Source organism: Bombus vancouverensis, chromosome 7, assembly GCF_051014615.1.
Source record: "Bombus vancouverensis nearcticus chromosome 7, iyBomVanc1_principal, whole genome shotgun sequence".
Classification (NCBI taxonomy): Eukaryota; Metazoa; Arthropoda; class Insecta; order Hymenoptera; family Apidae; genus Bombus; species Bombus vancouverensis.
In genome coordinates this window covers 10152298-10175671 of record NC_134917.1, presented here as the reverse complement: position 1 = coordinate 10175671, position 23374 = coordinate 10152298, and the positions used below count along the sequence as shown (strand labels likewise).

The 23374-nt window shown below is 34.1% G+C and overlaps 1 protein-coding gene across 2 annotated transcripts in view; it reads left to right on the top strand.

Annotated features, from left to right (window-relative positions):
- The window catches only part of LOC117159059 (uncharacterized), a 76400-nt gene that overhangs the window by 15301 nt on the left and 37725 nt on the right, over positions 1-23374 (top strand). Inside the window, exon 1 of one of the 2 annotated variants that reach the window (XM_033338570.2) lies at positions 21343-21415. The exons of the other annotated variant lie outside the window; for it this stretch is intronic. Within the exon in view, the coding sequence (XP_033194461.2) occupies positions 21370-21415 (46 nt within the window). The 5' untranslated portion in view covers positions 21343-21369. Of the gene's footprint in view, positions 1-21342; positions 21416-23374 lie in introns of those variants that run through there. 2 annotated transcript variants of the gene reach the window in all.

The following is a 23374-nucleotide window of genomic DNA, read 5'->3' as shown; positions in this document are numbered from 1 at the left end:
TTGGAATCTAAGAATCCATTTATGCGGGTCGGTCGTGATTAAAGGATAAGATCTGTGGCGGTGTTCTAAAGCGAGCACAATGACTGGAGCCGTTTTCCTATCGTACTCTTCGTCACGAGACGAAGCGGCGGCTAACATACGCCACAGTTTCATGCAAATACGGCAATGCGTCCAGATAAGCACGAATACACTTGAAACTGCACCTACTGCTTAAGAAAACCAGATTCCCTTGATCTTGCTTGCTGGCGAGAATTATTCCATTCCGCGACAAGCCGTGACGCGAAACTACAAAAATAAGAACGCTCCCATATATTGCCGTTATATTACTACCGGATACCATTACACCCACGATTTGCTCGAACCACTTCTTCGCGCTTACAGGCCATTCCTTTCATTCTGACCCTGTTTGTCACTGTCGATTATCAATAGTCTCATATTGTGTAATATTCGTACTACTCCTTGTGAATGTTAGACGTAATGAGTAATGTCTTCGTAAGTGAATCTATTTAATTATGTACATATTCATAGGATATCTTAAGACTATTTTATAAAGTCGTGTCGGTGTATTCTTTGAGTAAAAATAAGAAAAGAAATCTTATATAGGTATAGATTCGTACCAAGGAAACGTTTTTACATTAGACTCAAAAATAGTTATATTTTTGTATAGTAAATAGATCGTGATAGATGTTTCTACCTTCTCAGGAAGTTCTTCTCTGACATCTTTTCTATATATTTTATCTTGTCTATGTATAACTATAGTGACAGGATACTCACTTCATATTCGTAATTAACACGAAGGGATTATCTCTTCATATCATTCCTTGTCTGATACATGCATTTTTTTTTTTTTTGCTAGTAATGGTCTATGATACATTAAAACGTTATGTATATATTCGTTACATATAAGTTATACATAAATGTTTTTGACGTTTAGTTTGTTTAAATGAGAGGCAATCATGACAAGCTTACATTTGCAGCGTGCATATTTATTTTACTACTCTTCTGAATCACCGTTGGCTACGTTCGTTTGCAATTTTTCGAATCAGTGTGATTGCAAGACATTGTTCCACTACTGGTAATACGTACAAAGATACAAATGAGCCGTCGACGCGATGATTTAGAATGTATTACGGTATAGCAGTAATCAACGGTTTAGCAATTAAGACAGTCGACTCCAATGCGGATCGTGGCTTATTACAAAGTTCTCGTTGCATGCAGCGTCGAATGAGATTACATAAATTATTACTGTCTTGGTCAGCGTTTAATTTCTACCGTGAAAAATTGTACGGCTCGCGTACGAGCTTGCCTTTCGATTCTTAAGAACAATGTTCATGAGATCCATATACATATGTATAATTACGATTTGATAGCAATTTTAGTAACGTCATAATTAAGTTCCTACTGCGAAGTAGTATACTTGGATTAACAAATTTTGAAATTATAGGAAAACGAATATTAAAAGGACAAATTTGTAATAAGTTCATTTATTAAATAAATCAGTGAATTTGATTTCAATATATCGTATGTCTGAAAATAGCATACTTAAAAAAATTCCATATATCTTAAAAAATCCAAATTGTAATTACGGACACAGATGGGTTCAGAAGCTAATAGACTAATAGATACTTCTAAGAAGTATTTAAAGTAAAATTTATGGATATACGTCTCTTTATTAAGTTTACGACCGATTATAAATCACGGAGTGGCTATAAGAACGTTAACTTCAGATGTCGTATTGAGTTTGATAGGTCGTAAATTTCAGAACAATTATGAAAACGAATAGGACATCGGCGAATAGGCGAGTTTCATCCTGAAAACCGGAACGTTATCAGAGGGCGAATAAAAAGGCGAGAGAGAGGCAGAGATTGCATATGCATATCTGGAGAGTTAAGGGTTGCAGAATTATGGTTTTACGACGTCAACATTACTGCCTGCTTGCTTCATATATTTTACCATTTTGTCTCGTAAATACGGTAGATACACATAGATTGTTATCAATAAAGCGGTATTAAAAACTAAAAAAGAAAATATTGGTAAACATGGATTAGGAAGTCTCGTTATCAAGGTTTAAACATCTACATCTTCAAGTAGTTCTTAAAAATATTTATCCAAAGGCAGGATTATAAGATCGATAAAATTTTTCGTTTAATCTTTGAAACAAAAAAGCGTTTGTATTTTAAAATGTAAGTTGACAGACAACTTTCAGAACAGCTCGAGAAGTCCGCAGTTTAGTAATTAGGAGTTTGTACGTATGTAAAGAAAACATATCTGGATCTAATATAACAGTCCTCCGGTTTGTACGGAAATGTATTTTATATATATGCCTCAATTTATTTTACTAAATTTTACTGAATAAAATAAATTGCGACACGTATATAAAATATATTTCCGTGCAAACCGAAGAACTGTTAGATTCAGATAAACCTCCTTTACGTTGAAATATAAATTTCAGAAACAATTTTAAAGCAATTCGGGTAGCTTGAAACAAAAAATCCTTTGACCTAATTTTAAGCTACTTTCAGATTTATCAAATTAATAAACGTTCTTGTAACTCGACGAAAGGGAACTTTATTTGACCGTGAATTATCAGTTATAGAATTAGCCGCGAGCGAGCCAATTACAATCAGCAACGTTCATGAGCCATTTTGAATTCGCTACAGATGACCTTTCGTGAGAAAAGCCTCTCAGCTCTCTACGTTTTCCAATTCGCAAACAGACCTTCTGGACGTTCCCGTAACAAACATCAGATAAAGGAGAAGAATTCCAACGATCGTGAAGTACGATGCACCGACAGTGGTAGTAGCTCCGGCTTACGATGAATCAGAATGCAGTTATCCCTATTTCTCAGGTGCTTCTAATTGGCTTTAAGATAATAACGACGCGAGTAGTAAGGAGTATCGGTCACGTGAGAAGATGGCAAACGTTTTACTCGTCGATCATGGTGCAACGTGCGATGCATTTCTTGCACCCACGATAGCATAGCTCTTGCAAGACTCCGAGAGCGTGGTGAACTTTAACACGCTGCAAGTCCTTGAATCGAATCCCGAGATACAACGTCGAGATGCCACGTAGCACGTAGCGCATCGTGCAACTCTCGTGACTCGATCGGCTGACCGGCGCGGAAAGTCGCCAAGCAATGCACCACGTCACCTTCTTCTTTTTCTCGGTCACAGCCGTTGTCTGGAAAACTTGTTTCAACTCAACTTCTTCGCTCTCCCACGTAATTCCTTCCATCATATAATATAGAGAAAAGTTATTGGCTTGGAATCTTGTTTTTGCTCGAGTCCTCAATTTACCACTAATTGGTTCAAAATGGTATTAGATTTATCTAATTTTGCATTATCTATAGACTTCTGTACATTTATTTGTTCTTAAATTTCCCATAAGTGCATGATATCAGGTGAAACAAATCTCTGTTCAGGTTATTTTTTCAATTATGATCAGGAAAATATGAATTTGCATAACTGTCAGTTTTGTTAACCCTATGAACGCTCACTAAGATAACTAAATGTGGTCTTCCTTCTTTCACATGAATTTAAATATTTATCTATGCTTTACGTGTATTTTAATTTTTTATATTGTTCCTTCATTAATCTTCATAACTTCTCACAATTTCTAATTAATTGACTCTTAATACGATACACTTTGAAACAAAGAATTCTTAAGCTTGTATCACTATATAGATAACTATATATTGTCTCTTAATTTGGTTTATAACTATTGTACATCATCACGCATACATCCAGCATAGCAAGCGAATAATTTGCTGTATGCGCTTTTTTTTTCTTTGATGCTATAAGATCTAATAAAATTAATAATGAAAGATAGGACTGTCGTAGCTGTTAACTGTTGATATTCTTAATTTACGGGCATAATATATTATTAACCATGATATTTGCAAGCTTTTATGCTCATAACAGTTAGACAATGTGGTTAGAGGATAAATCTGTTTAGTTCGTGCTATTTTCTCATTTGTCTCTAACTCGTACTTAGTCAGACACAATTCAGTTAAAGAAAAAGCTAATAGACTAGTTTATGTTGTAATAAATAAATTAGTCAGTTGAAGTTAATGTGATGGAGTGAGAGAACGTTTTTGTTCTAGGAGCATTATTCTTGTAATTTTTTCTGTTAATTGCGGGCGATTGCTTATTCGTATATTACATGCGTTTTAGAAGATAAATAGCGTATTAAAAATGAATGTAAGTGATGATGAAATAATAACAGTTTAACTGAAGTTACTCTTGTCTCTCCCTCTCTCTCTATCTCTTTCTAGTAATATTTACTTTATACAATAATCTTATTACAAATACTATCTTATTACAAAATAACTATCTAAAGTTAATTACATATTACATATGTCATAGTTGTATACAGTAATTAGTATGTAAATGTTTTGAAAAACGTTTTATAATTTGCAACTAATAATTTAGTTGCCTTCAATCTAATCCAGCTTTTAATTGAAACATGATAACATCAAACTCATATTCTTTATTGGCTATGAGCTATACTCACGCACGTAAGAATATACTTGGGGTCACGAGACTTACGTAGGCTTTTTAAAAGTGCCTTGCAATTTTGCACGGCAGGCCTTCAGTTGTGCCTGTGGAATGCACTTTAATGGGTATTGTTCTTGTCTCGTGCTGCACGCCGATAAATATTCTTTGAATGCATAGATTAGTCTTTTTCACTTTTTTCCGACAGTAGCTATTTTCATAATTGTCAATTAACGGTCTACTGTAGGCAAGAAATGTAACTAATTCCTCGTATCGCGATAAGGAGAGAACTGTGCATGTGTCAGAAACCTTATTCTGAGTATGCAATTTAAATAATTTCACGTTAGAGAGTACATTATTATTAAGATTATTATCAAGATTTAATGAACAAATTATATTTTACCATTAGTGTCTGTTGTATTTTTCCGTGATTTTAGCGTGATTTACAATAATATATTTTAGACATGTATATTTATAGTAATAAATAAATTTGTTAAAATAAAAATATATATAAATTCTCTTAACATTTTGGATATTTCTCAATAACTTTTTTACAATTTTCGTAAGAATTATGCAGTGAAATATTTTTTATATCCTATATATAAATACATAACATACGCATACACATGCTACTTACTAAACTCGTAAAATAAAAATTATATTGTTCTTCTTTATACAATCAATTTTATTTTTTTATAAAATTTAAATATCTAATATGCGCAGTAGTAATTACATTTTACACAGTAAAACGATTAGTTTCACTGCAGTTTCGCAAGATTTATTCAAGTTTCTTTGTTTTCGCGGAAACATTTATGTTTTGATTCGTTACTCCGATCTGAAAGTGAGCGCAAAAACTTTTATGTTTAAGGAATGTTCGGTTCTGGTACGGTTAGACTGAAATTCGACGCGCTTCCAACGTCGTTTTCCTTATTTTAAACTTGCTTTGACAGATTTATTTACATTGTTTACTTCTACACCTATTTTGTTCGAGGTTTTACCAGGACAGTTAACTGGAATCTAGTTAACTCTGTCCGTTAATTTAACAAACATTTACGGATTAGAAAGCCGTCGCGAATTACCGCAATATGAGCTTATTATGCGCACAATCAAAATTAACGATACTGTAACGCCGTAGGGTGCGATTTGTGCGACGCTATACTTGCAGTTAACTATTCTAATTTCGTAGCTCGTGCTTGTGTTATGTTTTGTACCGGTTTCACTTATTTCGTATATTTCTCTGAAGAACAAAACAAAGGCTAAAACCGCGAGTGCAGAATACGTTTGGCCAGTTGAAAACATGCTACGATTCCACAGAATTCGCTAGTCACGTTTGATGTCACTGCTCCCTGTTTTTCGATTTAGCAATGGTTCGAGTTGCTGCTTTTTATTCCTGAAACGCGTGCTCGTTGTTTCGAAATCGGACACAGTTTCTATATAGAACGCAGCCCAACTATTTCTTTCTAACGTAAGAGCACTTCGCACAGTCGCTATTCGTAAGCGTAGGATCAAAAAAAGTTCACTGAATACTCGAATCGTCATAGCGTGTATCGTGGAAAATGTGATAAATTTTTATATTACTTTGCCTAATCCATGCAATGTGTTGTTAGTTCTTACATCTGTTATTTTTTAATTTATCTTTGAATAGCACGTGTAAAAAGTGGTATGCTATTAAATTTATAATTCGAAATCGTTCAATCTGACAAATGAATTTCGAAATTTGAATTATAACAACTTTCAAAAATACAAAATTAAAATTACAATTAAAAGAATCAGAATTATCAAAGCAAAATAAAAGTATCAAATATCTTATAAAATATCCTACAATGTTATGAAAAAGCAAATATTGTGAAATTATAAAAAGTATCTTATCCTAATAATTTACAAGCAAATATCTAGGCAGCCTCTGTTATTTACTATCATTTATATTCGTTTAATTTGCCAAAATTTGATTGAAATATTGCAGATAGAAACAAAGTTAAAAAGTTTTGATCGCCATTATCTGTTTAATTCCACTGTGTGTTATTCGAAAAGTGGGTAACTTCGAAATCATGATAATCTCTGCGAGAGGAAGAAATATTTGACCCCGAAATGAAATTACTATATATTATTCTGGACAGAGTCGTTTGTGACACTAACCGCTATCTCACGATAAAGTGGACCACTCCGAATAGTTCACAAATCTCGTAAAACCATGTATGTAACTCTCTGAGTTTTGCTACAGCGCTAAGTCTAGTATGTCATAAGTTCTATCATAAATTCAGTTTGGCAAACGATTGAATTTTTTTACCATAATTTAAACCACATTTTGCATGAGTCATTCATACTGTGTGGAATTTTCATAAATTTGCAAATAGTGTGGAATTCTCTTGCAATACCGATATTTGACAGAGTCATGTGTGTTTTTTTTAAGGACAGTACTATAAACTAATTTGGTATGTTATAGATAGATAATGTTAGATTGCATTATATAAAGATCACTGAATCGATTTTTAATATATTATTTCAATTTCCTGGCAATATGATGCTACTGTTATTAGTGTTACTACTCCATCTAGATTTAGAGGGTACTAGTACATTATATATTCCATAGATCTACATATTAACATCTGAAGAATCGAGGTTATTTCGATCATCGCCATTCATTTCAAAATCGAAATCAAAATCAAAATCATTTTTAAATCAAAGAAACTTGAATAAAATAATCTTTTCGTAGTTCTGAAACCATAATCGTTTCGCTAACATATTTCGACATGTTTCAGTTTCACTATGACCCAGTTTAAATCCATACATATAAGACAAATATTTCTATGTCTTCAGAGATAGCGTATTCTGTATTGATAGAATGGATAAAGAAAGGAAACATAGAAGTGGAATACTAAAATAACTTACACGCATTAAAATACTTGTCATTCGCCTTATTTCAAGCTGAAGTAATTCTTCAACTAATAGTTTTAAGACATAGGTATTTTCATAACTCTTTGTAGAGAGCGGCAATCGAAATCTGGAGATAACCAAGTCAATAAAGTTTTAACGAGCTTCCATTCAGAAGAAGTACTTTTAAATAGTAAATAATCGTATTTTTTAAATTAACCGGTACATAAAATCATTCACTCTTCGTCATTACATAGTTCTACCTTATAACGTCTGTTTCTGATAATTTCAAAAATATAATTTGTCCGAATTACACGAAATACCCTGTGAATTGCATACATATGTGTGTGAAACTTAACACTCACATTTAATTGTCAAATATATATTTCGATATTAGCAATTTTAGCTAGCACGCCGTAATACAGTGGTGTATCATGAATAAATAGCATTCAGTAGAGATATGATCGAAAGACACTTTACATTTTTTAATGGCTTAATCTACTACTGAACTGAAATACTTTCTGATATGGATAAGTAGATCGACACGTGGTTTGCCGGCACGTGCAGCCTAGTGCTCTACCTTCAGTGAAGGGTTCGAGCGACAGGAGAGCTACGATATCCTCGTGCTGCAGGTATAATCACGCGCCGCCTAATGCGAGTTTCACCGTTAGGTACAATGATTAGGTCGCATGGTCAGCGTGTTGCCGATCGAGCGGTTTCAATCGTCGTCGGTGTAATTAGGTAGCTGTGACGCACGGGTCGAGATAATTACACACGAAAACCGTAACCACGCACCTGATTTTAAGACGATCGTATCAGGGAGCCTATTTACATAAACAGCCGCACACTTCGTATCACTTTGCTAGTTGTTGGCGAATAACGTGCCACGACCACCGTTTAACGCGCAATTTTAAGAAGGCCGCCGATACGATCGATGATCGACACGCGATAAATCACCGCACACAGCGGGTCATGTCTTCCATTCAATGAGTCGCGTTTGAATTTACTGAGTCATACGACTTCCTACTTTGCTGAGGCGCGAAAGAACTCGACGTTTTTATGCAGTCAAGAAATGTTTCCAGCACGATAGCTTCTAATTAATTATCTTACTATACCACTAATCGAAAGAGAAACCTGATATTTACTCGCCTAATTCTTCATAATGTTCCAACACAAAAGATTGCAATGAAAAAAAAAAGGACTGCGTTAATAGAAAAACGACGTAAAATCTCACTCATTTCACCACCTGAAGTTATTAACTAGATTAATTCCTTTTTTTACATCTATTATATCCAAGTTATTATACTTCAATACTTTGTTAGCCAGATATCTAATAACATCTGGCTGCTAATGCGTACTTATTCGTCACACGCGGAAGACGTTTTATGTATCTTTCACGAAGGAAAATCGATTAAGAAATAATTTTCTCACGCAACCTGTCTTGTAATTCCCTCACGTGCGTGATCATAAGATCTCTTACATGTCTTTTATGATATTCTGCACTCTGTATATACGTTTCTATCTTGGGCATTGCGAGCTTTGCTACATTACCCGTCTCGTTTATCTACCTTTATTAACAATTTTATTTCTGTTTGTCAATGTGTAACCTCTTATGAAACAAAGAAAGAAAAGGAATCAGCGGTGAGATTAACGTTTGTTCCGTTTCTATAAAACAGCCTCGAGGTCTCGGATTTGTCTCGCGTGTATAGCGCTTTTTACTTTACACGATCGCCTGACGCGATTACTCCTCCGGCTATGTTTAATTCGACTCTTTCTATATCGTTCGCGGTAATATTTTATCGTTCGACGACGTATCGACCAACCGTCCACGCTCGAATCTGGATCACCGATAGTTTTCTGTATTTACTTGCTGAACGGCCAACGTTTCGGCCATATTTGCATTCCTTCGGTCGAATTACCGTCGAAACAAGCTTAAGAAGAATATGGCGAGATTTACGATTGATTTCCGGGTACGTTGTAACCCTCGTTTAATCGACGTACTGCGATGAAATACATGCATCTGTACGTGAACGCGTTCTCCCATTATCCAGCTTCTTTCTGCTCGATAAACTACGGTAATGAACAAAAGTGTTGGCATAAATCAAATTTTCCCTGTAAAACCCAGTGTAATTCTGTATAAGGTATGATTCTTTATCTAAGTAATTGGTAAAATACAACTTCCGAGTTTAAAAATTGGTTGTTATATAGCTTGTAAACTACCTTTTGGTTTCATGCCGGTTACGAAACTGTTCTAGAATCAATTTTTATTTCAATTTTATAATAACTGAAATCTGATATCTTTCTGGAAGGAGTTTAGCGTATATTTTTAAATATGTTATTTTTATTGTATAGCTGTTTAATGATCTGGTACCTAATGAAGTATTATACAGATAACCACACTGCGAATTTTTTAATTTTTATATTTCAATCTTAGGATTGAAAGAAGAAATCGTAATAGTCCTTTTCCTATAGTACTATTTTGCTCAAATTCGAGATACTTTTTTAATGTTAAAAAAGTACTATTGAATCAATTTGGACTGAGAAGAACTGAAAGTATGTAGCAAGATATAGCCTTACATTCGAAAGTTATAGTTTCTAAACAGCGCGTATATCTACTTTCAGCAGCGTTTCACGATGCGTTTAAAAATGTTTTGTCAGTTGGTGTCATGAACTCGTGGTAAATGCTTTCTCGATTTGCGGGAAGAAAAGTGCTTGACCCCTATAAACACACGCGTAATGCTTCCAGATACGTTTAAATTCACCTTTGTTGTGTAATGAGCGCGCAACGGGAGGATTTTTCTTTTAACGAGTCAGTCGAAATCAGTGCGTTACAATTGGCCAGTGTATAATGCTGTTTTTATGCTAACAGGTAGATCGTTCTCACAATACCCTGTCATGTTGTGCATTACCACACATTCCTTACAAATGCTTCGCATAACGGAGTAAATGTTACATTGCTACAGACTGTGAAGAAACTTTTCATTACAGCTGCGTAGATATTTGTTTAACTTTGTTTAGGCGACCAAGGGAACGGTTTGTGTTTTCAAGATGTCCTATTCGGTATAAGAGTACCATTTTACGTGAAAGAACTAATATTCTAAAAGAATAGAAAGTTTTCTCGGTAATCTGTTCAATATACCTAAAGATTATTTGTTATCTAGACTTTGGATAATTAAAATTTCCGATCATTTTGGTCTTGGAATACAAATAATTATCATTTTTCTTAATGACAGTAAAGAATTTCGTTCCGTTACCTGGAATAAAATTGCGTGTTACGAAATTGTAGAGTTCTGATGTTCGTAACGGATATTATATGAGATAAAACAAAAAAAAGATAAAGCTGAGAAAGAAATTTATGTTAGCGGTAGTAAAGGAGACAAGTCAGGTGGAAAGTACGCGATGTGAATTGCGTGAAAAATTCTGCTCCCCTTGCTAAGATCACGGAAACCAGATGATTCGAGGATAAGATTCGATCGACTCGTTCATTAGAAGCAATCAGTTACGAAGCGTCGAAGAAAGCGGAATTTTCACGTTCGTTAGCAATGTGCGAAGAATCCTTATTTCTTTGCAAATGGGAAAAAGAGAAATTGATAATCACATGCTTGTCATTTATTCCATCGATAGATGAGATTATACGATTGTAAATCAGGAATTTGAGCGATTAGCCTAAGTCCTCGAAATATTTACCATTCTAAAGAGGTTGCAGTTGGGCAAGATCCAGTCCGCACTTTCCATTTCATATCCTCTCCGCGGTTTAATTTCACGAACGGGACGGTTCTCAGTATTAAAGTATGGTAATACACATATAAAGAAGTTTTAAGGACCAATGACAAATATTTTTCATGTTTATTCACGAAACATAATCGTATCTTTGTCATTGCAAATTTTTTAGTTCTATTTTTTGAATTTATCGTGGTTGATCTTCGGGTTATCAAGCGTCTTATACATAACTTTATGAGCAACATTCACGAAACGGTTTACGAAACAACATATAACGTATTTGATAAGCCGAAGACCAACTCTGATGAATTTCACTAGAAGAACAGCGTGAAAGTCTTAAGTCAGTTTCTATTTTTTGTTTGTAATAAATGCATATTTAATAAGAATAAATGCATAAAAACAAATGCATGCAACTTAAATGCATATTATTGCAGGAATTCTTACATTGTCGTAATATAAGAATAGTTACAAATTATTATTGGCTATTAATTTATTCATACGTTTAATTAATTGTCTTTAAACGTAATAGCAATGCCAGAGTTGCTATGTTATTAAGGGAATTAGGAATATGATGGTGAACATTTTGAAGAATTGATATTGTGCTTTAAATCTTACAACAGAAAATTTGTCGAACGAATAGAATTGGAAATTTAGAAAGGAGAACCACTGAACGTATCCTCGATTGCACAGGATCTCCTTCGGTGGATGTACCACGCGTGAACAATTACTGAAATGCGAAAGACAACGTCCTGTGTAGACATGAATGCATTCGAGGACGCGCATTCGCGTTTCCTTCGAGCAGACAAGAAAAGAAGTTTCTTAGATGGCAGAATGAGTATGTGCCAATGACTTGTAAGATAATTACATCAATTATGTGGATGGAGATAGAGAAGAACCGAACGAAACGGAGTTTCACTTTGATTTCGTACGCTTGATTAAACAAATTCGACCTATTTCCGCGCCATTATTCGCACGCTTACTTAATTGCTCACAAATGTACAACTTGCAGTCTTCCTAGTTTTGCAACGAGGACAAATACAAGAGAATGGTCGATTCTCCTAAACTTACTCCTAAAATACTTCTCCTTTCTAATGTAATTCCGTTTTGTTGCTTTAAATACAATTAAAGGAGATGGCTAATTTAATAAAAAAAAAAATATATAACTTTGTAAAGATTCTCCTTCATTTTATACAAAATCAGGTTAATTAAATACATGCATAATTATAGTCGATAGTGTATAATAATAGTAACAATATCTGAAGGTAGATAATAGTTTCAAAAGAATATACATATAACTCTTTGAAACAATCTCTGGAATTTTATAAAAATATGGTTAATTAGTCTGTGATTAATAGTAGCGACAACTAAAGTTCAACGATAATCTTCCTAATTTTATTAAATATTTGGATTAGTTAACCACACCGATCATCGATTACAAATTAGTTTAAATAAAGATTCTACCGTAAATGAAGCAGTTTGAGAAATAATCTAATTCGTTTAAAGAATTTGTATGAATTTAACAAGAACAATTTAATTTATGAAACAACGTTATCTTCTTGTGCAGAACTATTTCTAATTGGACGAAAAATTTCGAGTTGTAAAAGACAATTAGACATAAATTGTTTCTCCGATCCAATTATGAGCTCGCGCGATTACATCGCGCTTCACTAAATAACATCGGCGTTTAATAACAGACTCCAAGCACCTGAAACCCTTCCGTAATGTCAGCGTTATTACAACATCCCTGGCACAAAATTATTATCGATAGCCAACAATGGTTGGTGCAATTAGAAGCGAACACGGGTTTAGCTGGCGAACAGAATGCTACCATTTACGATCAGAATGTTAATCTACGGCTGTGTAGCCTGACGGAAATTTTCATTGAATACAAAGTGGCCTGTTCGCAGAAAAATATAGTCGTAACCGAGAGATAATCAAGGAAATAGAAGAATTCGTAGCTTTAATGCGATAATCGATGTGGTCCAGTGAGCGTAAACGAATGTTTGTGGATGTTGATCTTAGTTTCGCGGTTAACCAACTGCTATGCTTGAGGTATATTTTCGAAGTTCTTGCAATTCTAATTTGATTTCGATCTTTTTTTTCGTATTGTTATTAAAGGGACTAGAAATGCACAGATGCAAAGTATCCGAGTTACGCATAGATAAAGAATGTTAAGTAGCGACGTATAAAGTTTGGTACTGATTAGGTCTTATTGATTGCAATTAGGTGTCAAATTGTTGTTCCATAAAATTAATTGAAATCTAATTTTAACGCAATCGATAGCTGTATAGTGCGACATAACTTATAGTTATTAGATCGGTGACAATCAAACAGTGCCTTTGGCGTTTCGTGTTTTCTTATACGAACAGGTTTCGTATGAAATCGTTATATAGCGTACAATGACGCAAAAATTTCTTTGGGTCTCGTTTTATTTTTTAATTTTAAATATTTTCCTAGAGCAGGGAATTTCTGTTTACTATAATAAATCTAAAATGGAAACATAAAATTTCTTAAGAGAAGGATTAAATTGTATCGAAAGATTTTGATTAGATAATTTCTGAAAGATGAAGCAGAGAACTTTTTCTAATTAGTTAATGGAAATTGTGTATGTAATATCTTCTCCCATAAATTTCATGCCTTTATATAAGTATCACGTACGTTTAAATATCACAACAAGTATGTTATAGTAATAAATTTAATATCATTAAACTGCTTATCATTGTTATCATAAAACAAATAGATATAATTAGAAAAGTTAATATATCAATGTTCTATGAATATGTTCATAATTTGAGTCAGTAGAATATCGTACATTCAATGGGGTAATAAAAGGAGAAAGCACAATCAGCACTACTTTGATTAATCATGCAATCGAATAAATTCGTTTAATTTATATATTTGGATACTTGGAATTTCAACATTACGGAATAACAGTTGCACTCGCGGTTCTAACATATTCCTGTTTCTGAAATGTATCGTAGTGTCATTATTGATCGCCCATTCGCTGTGACTGATTTGCGACTGTACCACTTTACAGCTCGATCATGATTCCAGTGAAAGCTGATTTTTCCAATAAATAGTTACAGTGCAGTTCAAGTGTTCAATTTTAAGAAACGAACCAGGCTTTTGTATAACTGCGGTTAAAATTGTGATTAATAGTGCTATTGGCGTGTTCCTTTTATGGTAAGTTGTTACTTACAAAATATAGACCAGTTAATTTGCAGACCAGGTAACTTTTATTTAAATGATTTTCAAAAGTAAAGCTACGTGCAGAGAATTTCGTATACACGACTTTATTTTATTTCTATTCATTATCTATTATATTATATACATCTCAAAATACAATTCGGAAAATCAATAAAGTGAGTCCTATTTTCTTCGACTACTAAACCAAACTACTAAATACATAGAAAGCTATTCTTAGGTTATCGTAAAAGTAAAACGACTAATCTAGACAGAATTACACTTATGATTTATTTTGCAACAAAGAAGTTTATTATTGATTAGATTACTGTAAGATTAAGGTAACTAATTTAGACAGAATTTCAACTAACACATACATAAACACACAACACTACTATTTTATAATTTTATAATCATCCGTCAAATTACGCAACGTGATTGCGTTATGCTTTCATGCATCATTTCTGCAAACCATTGACATTGAAGAAAACTCGTATGCACATTAAACGCATCTTTTCACGTGCTGCTAGAAATGGAAATCCAGAAAGTAATAATTGCTCTTCTTCGATCTCGTGGAGCGAGTTAACGACGTGAACGTCGAAGAAGATATCCGCACGTCGCTTGATCTCTCAATCGTGATCGCATTTTCTCACCAATTGACTGACAACTGTATAATTACCGGCTTGGAAGCTCACGATATACATTATACTCGTTCGCGCGATATCACGGGTTGCGGACGTGTAATGAAGCCGCTCGTCCATCTTCGCCGATTTAACGATCTGACCGTGCTCGAATCCAAAGTCACGTTTCACGCGTAAACTTACGACTTGTCACGCTCATAAACGTCAGAATGCCGCTTCTAAAAAGTATTATTCTGCCGCTAAGAGAGCAGTAACTCTTTGGTGATATACTTTACTGCATGCAATTAATACACTCTTCACGGTGTTCAAATTACTCGGCTGTTATTGCAATTATTGAGCTTCCGAACAAAATAATGAACCTAAAGAACTAAATACGATCTGTAACTCTGACTTTCTACGTATTTTTTTCTTTCGTGTATAAGATGATTTATTTGTTCCGCTATAAATGGCGAGCAGTCCAATAGAAAGGAGAATTGCGAAAGAAAGACTGGAAATCAATTTTTTTACATAGAAAAGAGAATTCGAAGTAAAAGTTTAGTGAACGTAGGTTTAGAATAAGTAATTATCTTGGCTTAAAAAATAATTTATGCACGAACTTTCAGTGTTTGGAAATAACTTCCAGATTAGCAACTCCGATCAATTAAAATGCATTACTATACGGAAATATGAATGATAATTCTTACTATGTGTATTAATCGATAATTTAATACCATACCTGAAGTTGTGTTACACATTTTATGAAATACTAATTTTATATAATTGTAGAAATATCAAACTAGTAACTACAATTAAGTAGTTTGTGCTGAATCATTAAAACCCTGTAAGTATTATTTATAAGATTATTAAGAGAAATATCCAGTGCGTTTTGCTGCAGTATCTATACTTACGAGAAATAATCCTTAATTTATAAAATACCATAGGTTATCTAATGAGAATATATACGATTGGTTAAGACATTTATACACATATATGTAACGAAGCTTAGTAGATTCTAAATTAACCTTTTTGAATGAAGGAAAAGAGAAATGTTTGTCCTACTATCCTTCATTACTTTCTCTGCGATATAAATCACAAAAATGCTTAGAAACTCGGACACTAATCAGTTATTTTCAAGCTTATTACGTTTAATCGATGCAATTTTCTCTGTTTCAAATCTTTATTTTAATTTCAACTTAATAAACTGCAGAGAATGTTACAGATAACATCGGAATAACGCAGTTCCGATCTCTTATGAAAGTTAATATAATTACCAGCATCATTACCAAGCGATTCTTCCTCGCTAATAATAATCTGTTGAAATCGAAAAAGCGTTGTACAATTTGCCGTGTTTTTCTGCCAATTCGCGAACGGATGAATGTCGTCATGTAAGGAAGCAATCGGAAAATCTTAGTGTTTAATCGTATTGCGATTCTGCGTCAGTCGTGTACAAAACTTAGTAATTCGCAACGATTGCAAAATGAAGCAGATACGACCGCAAAATTGTTACGAAAACTATATTTTGGGATTTACAGAACGTTTGAAAGGTTCATCGCGTGTTGCAACTAGTAATTGATTTTTGATAAAAATACATTTTTATTTTACATGGTACCTAATTATACATTACTTTTATTACATTATTACATTATATTATTATTTATTTTATTACATTAAGTTTAAAAAATCTGTTGTGTCTTTACTATAGATTTCTATAAAATTATGAAATATTCGAACAAATCTTGGTTTCAGTTGAATACTAAAGAGGATTAAGAGGATACATGACAGAAATATTTAGAATGAAATATTCTTAAGATACGAAATGTAGGCGATTCTAGTTGTGTAGCCACTAGCATGAAGAATTGTACACATCAAAATTTACAAGATTTCGTCATTAGAAAGCGATTCTTTTAGGGAACAGGAAGAGTTTTTTTTATGTCTCACGGATGAACGACGATAGTTCTTTCCCAGATTATCGAATAATCGACCGAAACACAGTGCTCATAGTGAAATTTATTTTACGAGCATGCATACCCATCGATTAATGCCTTTTGGTAGTCACAGGATTGTCGATAACGTTAATTAATGTATAGAGACTGTTTCTACGTATCACACGTTCCCCGAATACACCTTTGAGTAGAATCATAAAATTATGCAAATGTTAACGCGCATCCTTTCTGATCTTACGACCGACATAATTTTTCACGATAAGATTACGTTATGTCTGATGCCGTTCGTTGAAACTTGTGATGCCATAATTACGATACTTTGAGCATGCGAGCTCGGCGCTCGCGTCTAATTAATATCAATCTTGAACAAGTTTAGTTCGTATCGAAATCGAGATATAATTAAGCTGCATCAGTCTCAAACGAGCCTCTATCGCCTATTGGCAACGATCCATGCTCATGCCACTATACGTGCATCGATGATCAATAAATTACGAAAGGCACGACGTCGCATCGTTTCGTACGCGCTGAAAACTAGTTTTGCATGCGATAAGCTACTCGCGTTGCGGCTCGATTACCGAGAAACCAGCGGAACATCCAACCTGAGCTTACGTATAGCACGATAGTGCGTACGTTACAGCTTTTATGCTCACGTGTTAGATCTATTCATTTTACGAAAAGGACAATAAATAGAATAGATTCTGAACCACGTTTAAAGGAACTAAATTATTCGTGATACAATATGTGACTTTTATTAACCAGTGTCTACGCTTAGATACATAGTAAGAACTCTTTATTTTAAACGTTTTAATTTCTGAATATTGTAACATATAAAAGAAGTAAACGTACGCGTTGTCGGAATTTTGCATTTTCTTGCGGATGGCGCTTGGATAAATTGATACACGTTATAGAAAAATCGATTTCCGTAAGCAGGGACCCGACTTCGATTCTGTGTGCCGCACTGAATGTTTCAATACATAAAACTTTACAAGTCACTGCACTTAGGCATTTTCGCTTTTTAACATATTTAATGAAGTATACTACAAAATGGTAAAAAGAAAGTTAGTGAAAGGCGTATTCTATGAGATTGAAAGTGATGGTGCATTTCATCTAATTCTTTGAACATTTTCTTTAATTATGTTAGTAATATTTATTCAGTGAAAATGAATTCCAACCAACCCATCCTTGTCTGAGCCCATACGATAATGGTAAAATAATGGTAAAATTCAAATTAGAAAGGACAGTAGAGAACAAAGTATTAAGCAGTGGCAAACGTACGATAGGAAAGGAAATCACAGAGAATAGTGGAGAAACAACCGAGCAAGGAAGATACGCAACGATGCGTCGATAAAGAAATTTTCCCGTACGAATAACGCAGAACGTTTCCGCAATTAAATCGTTGGAGAATCCGGTTCTTCGAATACTTTCTACTAATAAAGATTCTGTTCCCATCTACTATGTAACTAGTAGGTATACACCTAGTGATGTCTATTTGCCGAATAATGAAGTATAGTCGAACGCAAGCTGAATTATTATTGTCTCAAGTGGCAACCATGACCTGCCGTACTGGTAACGCGACGTGCAATAAACAGGAGGTAAAGTCCTCCGGATCGCTATCGATGCCTGTTCATACGGAGGTCGTGTGCATACACAACGTTTCGTAATTAAAGATGCATGCGACGACGTATTTTATTTCATTATTTCCGTTGAATCAGATTTTGCGATACGATCTCTCAATGTTCAAGACAGTGAGCTGTTGAACGAAGGAAAAGAGGAGAATGACACGATGCTTCTTTACGACTTCGTTTAGTTTTATACTTAGTGCACTGCTGATTGCAGCTTTGCCGATCGTAAAGATTTATAGAAGTATAATTTTGGGTTTATGCTCGGTATTGCAACGAACTATAAATGGTATTAAAGATATTTCTTTGCGTAAATAATCGTCTTTTTATTTGATTCGTCTTTGTTAGTTGTTATACTACGGAAAGTAAATGTGCATTCAGATAATGAGTTTTCTCAATTATTAATAGAAATAATAGCAATTAGGATTAACGATTGTAGATACCTAACTATAAACTTAAGAATTCTGGGATTCGTTTCCTTTGTTAAAAGATCATAAATATTTTATAGCTTATTCTTTGTTGAATTTATAAACGCAAATAAAAACATGCAAGCTAAACACTGACTTGTTTCATCCTGTAAACAATAATTAAAATACTTTACTTTGGATATTTCTGCATTTTTTCCGTATTGCCTATACGTTTAATACCAGATTTAATACTAGTTAAGATTATAAAATTCATAAAAGTTATTTTTCCTGAAAACTATAATTATTACAAACATACAGTTGATTTTTATTAAAATAGAAACCTAATCATTTATCATAATATCTATTTACTTATATTTTATAATTACGTTTAGAATTATAATTATGATTACGTACATATGTGTAGCATATTACAAAGTGGCAATTCTAGTATTAATTAAAAATCCTATAAACTGCACAGTATTGAAATCAATAATCTTCTCTTAAGACTTATTGCTATCCAAATAACTATTAAAATTTAATTGTAGAACGCAAATACAATGATGCAATTAACGAACTTGTTAGATTTATTCAGATCGTTAGCGGATGGATGATCACTACTCTTCGATGCGCTCGTAACTACGTTCTCTACACGATTATTGCATTAACGTTGCATAGGATACATGCTGAGTTGAACTCGTGGGTGGCCCCGTTATTCTAAATAATTGTTTAGCAACTAAATAAACCTTCGCAGTGTTCTTAGCTACAGAAGCGTTACGCAAACCAGTAAGTGCCACATTGTTTCCTAACAGATAACCTTTAACAGAACAGTGAACGCTATCATCCTAAACTTATTTATAATTCAAGCGTCACTATTGTGTTATATTAATGCATAAATTCAGACGGTTGATTAGATTAGATTAGAAACAGACAAATTATATTTCATTTTGTTACTCCATAGAAATGTAAATAATTCAAGAGCCAGACTGAGCAATTAGTTAATCCTTTGGTCTTTGCAGAAATAAGGATTTTTATAGGAGTCTTAAACAAAAAATGGAGACAATTATTTCCGTCGAAATATCCCAACTTTCTAATTTCTTTTCATTCTCCTAAATAAATTTCATCCATTCTTAAACCTATACCAGTAATTTTCTTTATACACATATTTATTGCACACGTTTTTAACATCAAAGAACGTCCCAAATCTTAAATTCAATTCAAATCGAGGAATCGAGATCTCTTCTAACTAAAAGAACGAATAAACTACCGATGCTCAAAGTAGAAGCAAACGAACTCATTGATTATATACAACGCGTAGACTACAATTCGATGCTGAGCGTGGTAAAATTATGTTTGCAACGAAGGCGATCAGTGCACGCCACCCAGCAACATTGCGACACGAACACCGTCACGAACACCGTCACGATCTGTTCCGATAAGTTGGTTTCGTGGCGCGGAAGAGTGTTGCTGCCCACTGCAGCCGAGTTGCATACAATTTCTGGCTATAACATTTCTTTAACAACGGTTGTTTGACTAAAAAAAAAATCGTAATTTTTATCACACTTTTGTAAACTTTGCAAAATATATGCTCGTGCCAAATATTTTACAATCCCTGCATATATTTTCAAATTTGTTTCGAACTTTACCATTATAATCGTGATAGTCGTGTCTGATAATAATGCTGATCAAATTATAAGATCTTTCATATATAATATATTCATAAAAGTTTTCTACAAGTTTTCGAATATTTTTTTGAGCCAGCGTATTTGGCTCATGGCTGTACCACATGAATAAATATAGTAACTCTAATAGTTAAGCGTCAGATGATATTAACCTGCACGATACTCGATGACTTTCTTATAGTCAAGCAGCCGTTTTAAAAAACTACAGCGCCCTGAGCCACACTATCGATCGCAGGTTTGCCGTGTTTCGTGGTAACGACCGTGGAAACGTTCCACTCCGACATTGCTACTTGTATATGCAAATCGTGGTTGGCCGGTTCGACAAATCTGCACGGTGAAACGAACCGGTGGAACGCGTGGGGTATAATAGAACCACCTGTCCGTCTCCGTGGGCCCTGCCAGTCGGAAAAGGGGCCCGAGTTTCGCGCCGACAGCCAAGTCGATGGTTTATGAGAACAGTTTAAAAGGAATCGGGTCAAAATATCCTTTCGGCTCCGAGTTAACTACGTAAGGAAACATTCCTCCTCGATTAGTGTCTTCGATTAACCAATACAGCCTTTTTCGTTGAATTAAGTTTTTTCTTATCGCGGCTGAAAGTTCAAAAAGGAAGTCGTTACCTGACTGTTTTTATAAATTTCAAGACCATAGTCCTCCGAATGTTAAACAAATTTTACTTTCTTATATTTTTTTTTCTTTCTTAAATTTGCAGCTATTCATTCTTTTATATCATATTATATTGATTTTGTACCGTTGTATTAATTTTTAGATTTATAAAGGAATATTTTGCTGTTTGTTACAGGTAAGAGTGCACAATATATACTCAGCTAAAGATGGATGTACATATTTCGAAGTTCAGATGTCTATGGCTGGCTAAAGGAAGGTAAATTCTATTAATAAACATCATGTAAGTTATGGGTATTTTTAGTTGGATATATTTAGCTTCATAGGTAGATATTTAAAGGTAGGTAATTATTCCGGATCTTAAAGGCTGCTGTTTTATAGAAAAATAATTTAGATTTCTGTATCTGCTAAGTACAATTAATCATTTGTTAACGACGATCATATTTGACATTTTTATAACTAAAGGTTGAGAAAGCCTGTCTTTTGTAATACAGTTGTTAATTACAACTGAGAAATTAGTTAACAACGCATCCAAGATAGGAAAGTTTATTAACATCATTAGTGTGCAATGTGTCTCCTTTTCTCTTAAGAAATTTATATTACTCAATCCTCTCGCCGAATTAAGAACCATCGATAAACATTTGACACACAATATATACGATGTCAGCGAAGAAAAAGATCTTTGCAACAAATGAGCGATGGTCCCCGATTTCTAAATAGCTACTGTAAAGACTTTTATGACCTTATTCTTGTGTCTACGCGGACTATGAATTACACGGCACTTCGTAGCTGTCGCGTTTGTTCTTTAAAGCTCCGACAAGCGTGCAGAAACGAGAATAGTCGTAGCTACTTTCGAGACATACTTCTGAGTTTAAATGTTCGTTCGTAATCATTACGTATGGTTGGAACTTTGACAGACAGTGATAATGCGCTTTAACGCGTGTCGTGAAATCCTTTTGACGTTAAAAGTGGACGGTAGGATTCGAAAATGCGTCGATATCGCGCGCGGAGGGAGGTAATTGATAGTAATGGATTTAAATACGTTGTAACTAGATTCGAATCCTCCATAAGCATTTTGTAAAGAAGATTTTTATATCTTATCGTCATATCGTATATTAAAATTTAAATCTTGGTTTAAATGATTTTGGCCAGGAATACCCCCTATAGACTAAGATTTTTTTATTTACTGGTAATCATTATCGAAGACGAAAATTAGTTGTCAGTGATTATTTACTACGAAAATATTTTTTTTTCTTTACGAATAACCATTATCGGCGATGAAATTCTTTTTCAATTACTGATAACCATTATTGGCGGAGAAAATATTTTTTATTATCTGTAAGCATGATCAGTAATGGAATCTTTTTTTTGGTTAGCAATGATCATTATTAATAACAGAAATGCTTTCGATTAATTATAATCGTTACTAGCAGCAAAAATACATTTGTTTATCGGAAACCACTACCGACAACGAAAATATTATTTGGTTATTAATTAACATTAATGAACGAATTGTTACATTTTACGAATAATATTCCAATCCCATGAAACAAATCTGATTCTGAGATATATTTGATTTGAACTTATAAATACATATTGAACTTGATCCTATCGCTACTAATTGGACATTCGGTGAATGCGTAATACGGATTTCGAGCGTGATCCTCGTCGGATCGCGCGCTCGAGGCGAGCGGTCGAGTGAATCGTTTGAAAAATGTTTACGCAATTTCTGACCGATTACCAACAGCAACGAAGCGCGTTACATGCGACTATCTACTCCAGAATTCCATTTCAATTTGGTTTAATGCAATTAAGCGCGTGCACACGCACATCGCGCTCTTTTTACATGTTATACGTCGATCTTATAATATTGCTTGTGATCCGAGCAACTGGTGGCTGTTTACGGACTCATCCTCGGGATAATGCACGTGCTTACACGTGAATTTGTGCTTTACGAGTGCTCGGCTCGTTGGATAACGTAAAGAGAAGTCGACGAGCTAATCAGAGTATGACGCTCGCGCGAAGCTATCGGCCCGTGTTCTGTAAAAACTGTAAAGCTCGGACGTTGATCTCGATCTATGCCGTTATTCGTCGACTCGTATCGCGTTGCGATACTTCAGCGCAACGATCACGGTTTAATTAATGGATTAGTGGAAACTGGCTTTCGATTAAATTGTTTCCAGCATGTACTTCCTTTGTGTTTTGTTATATTGGTATT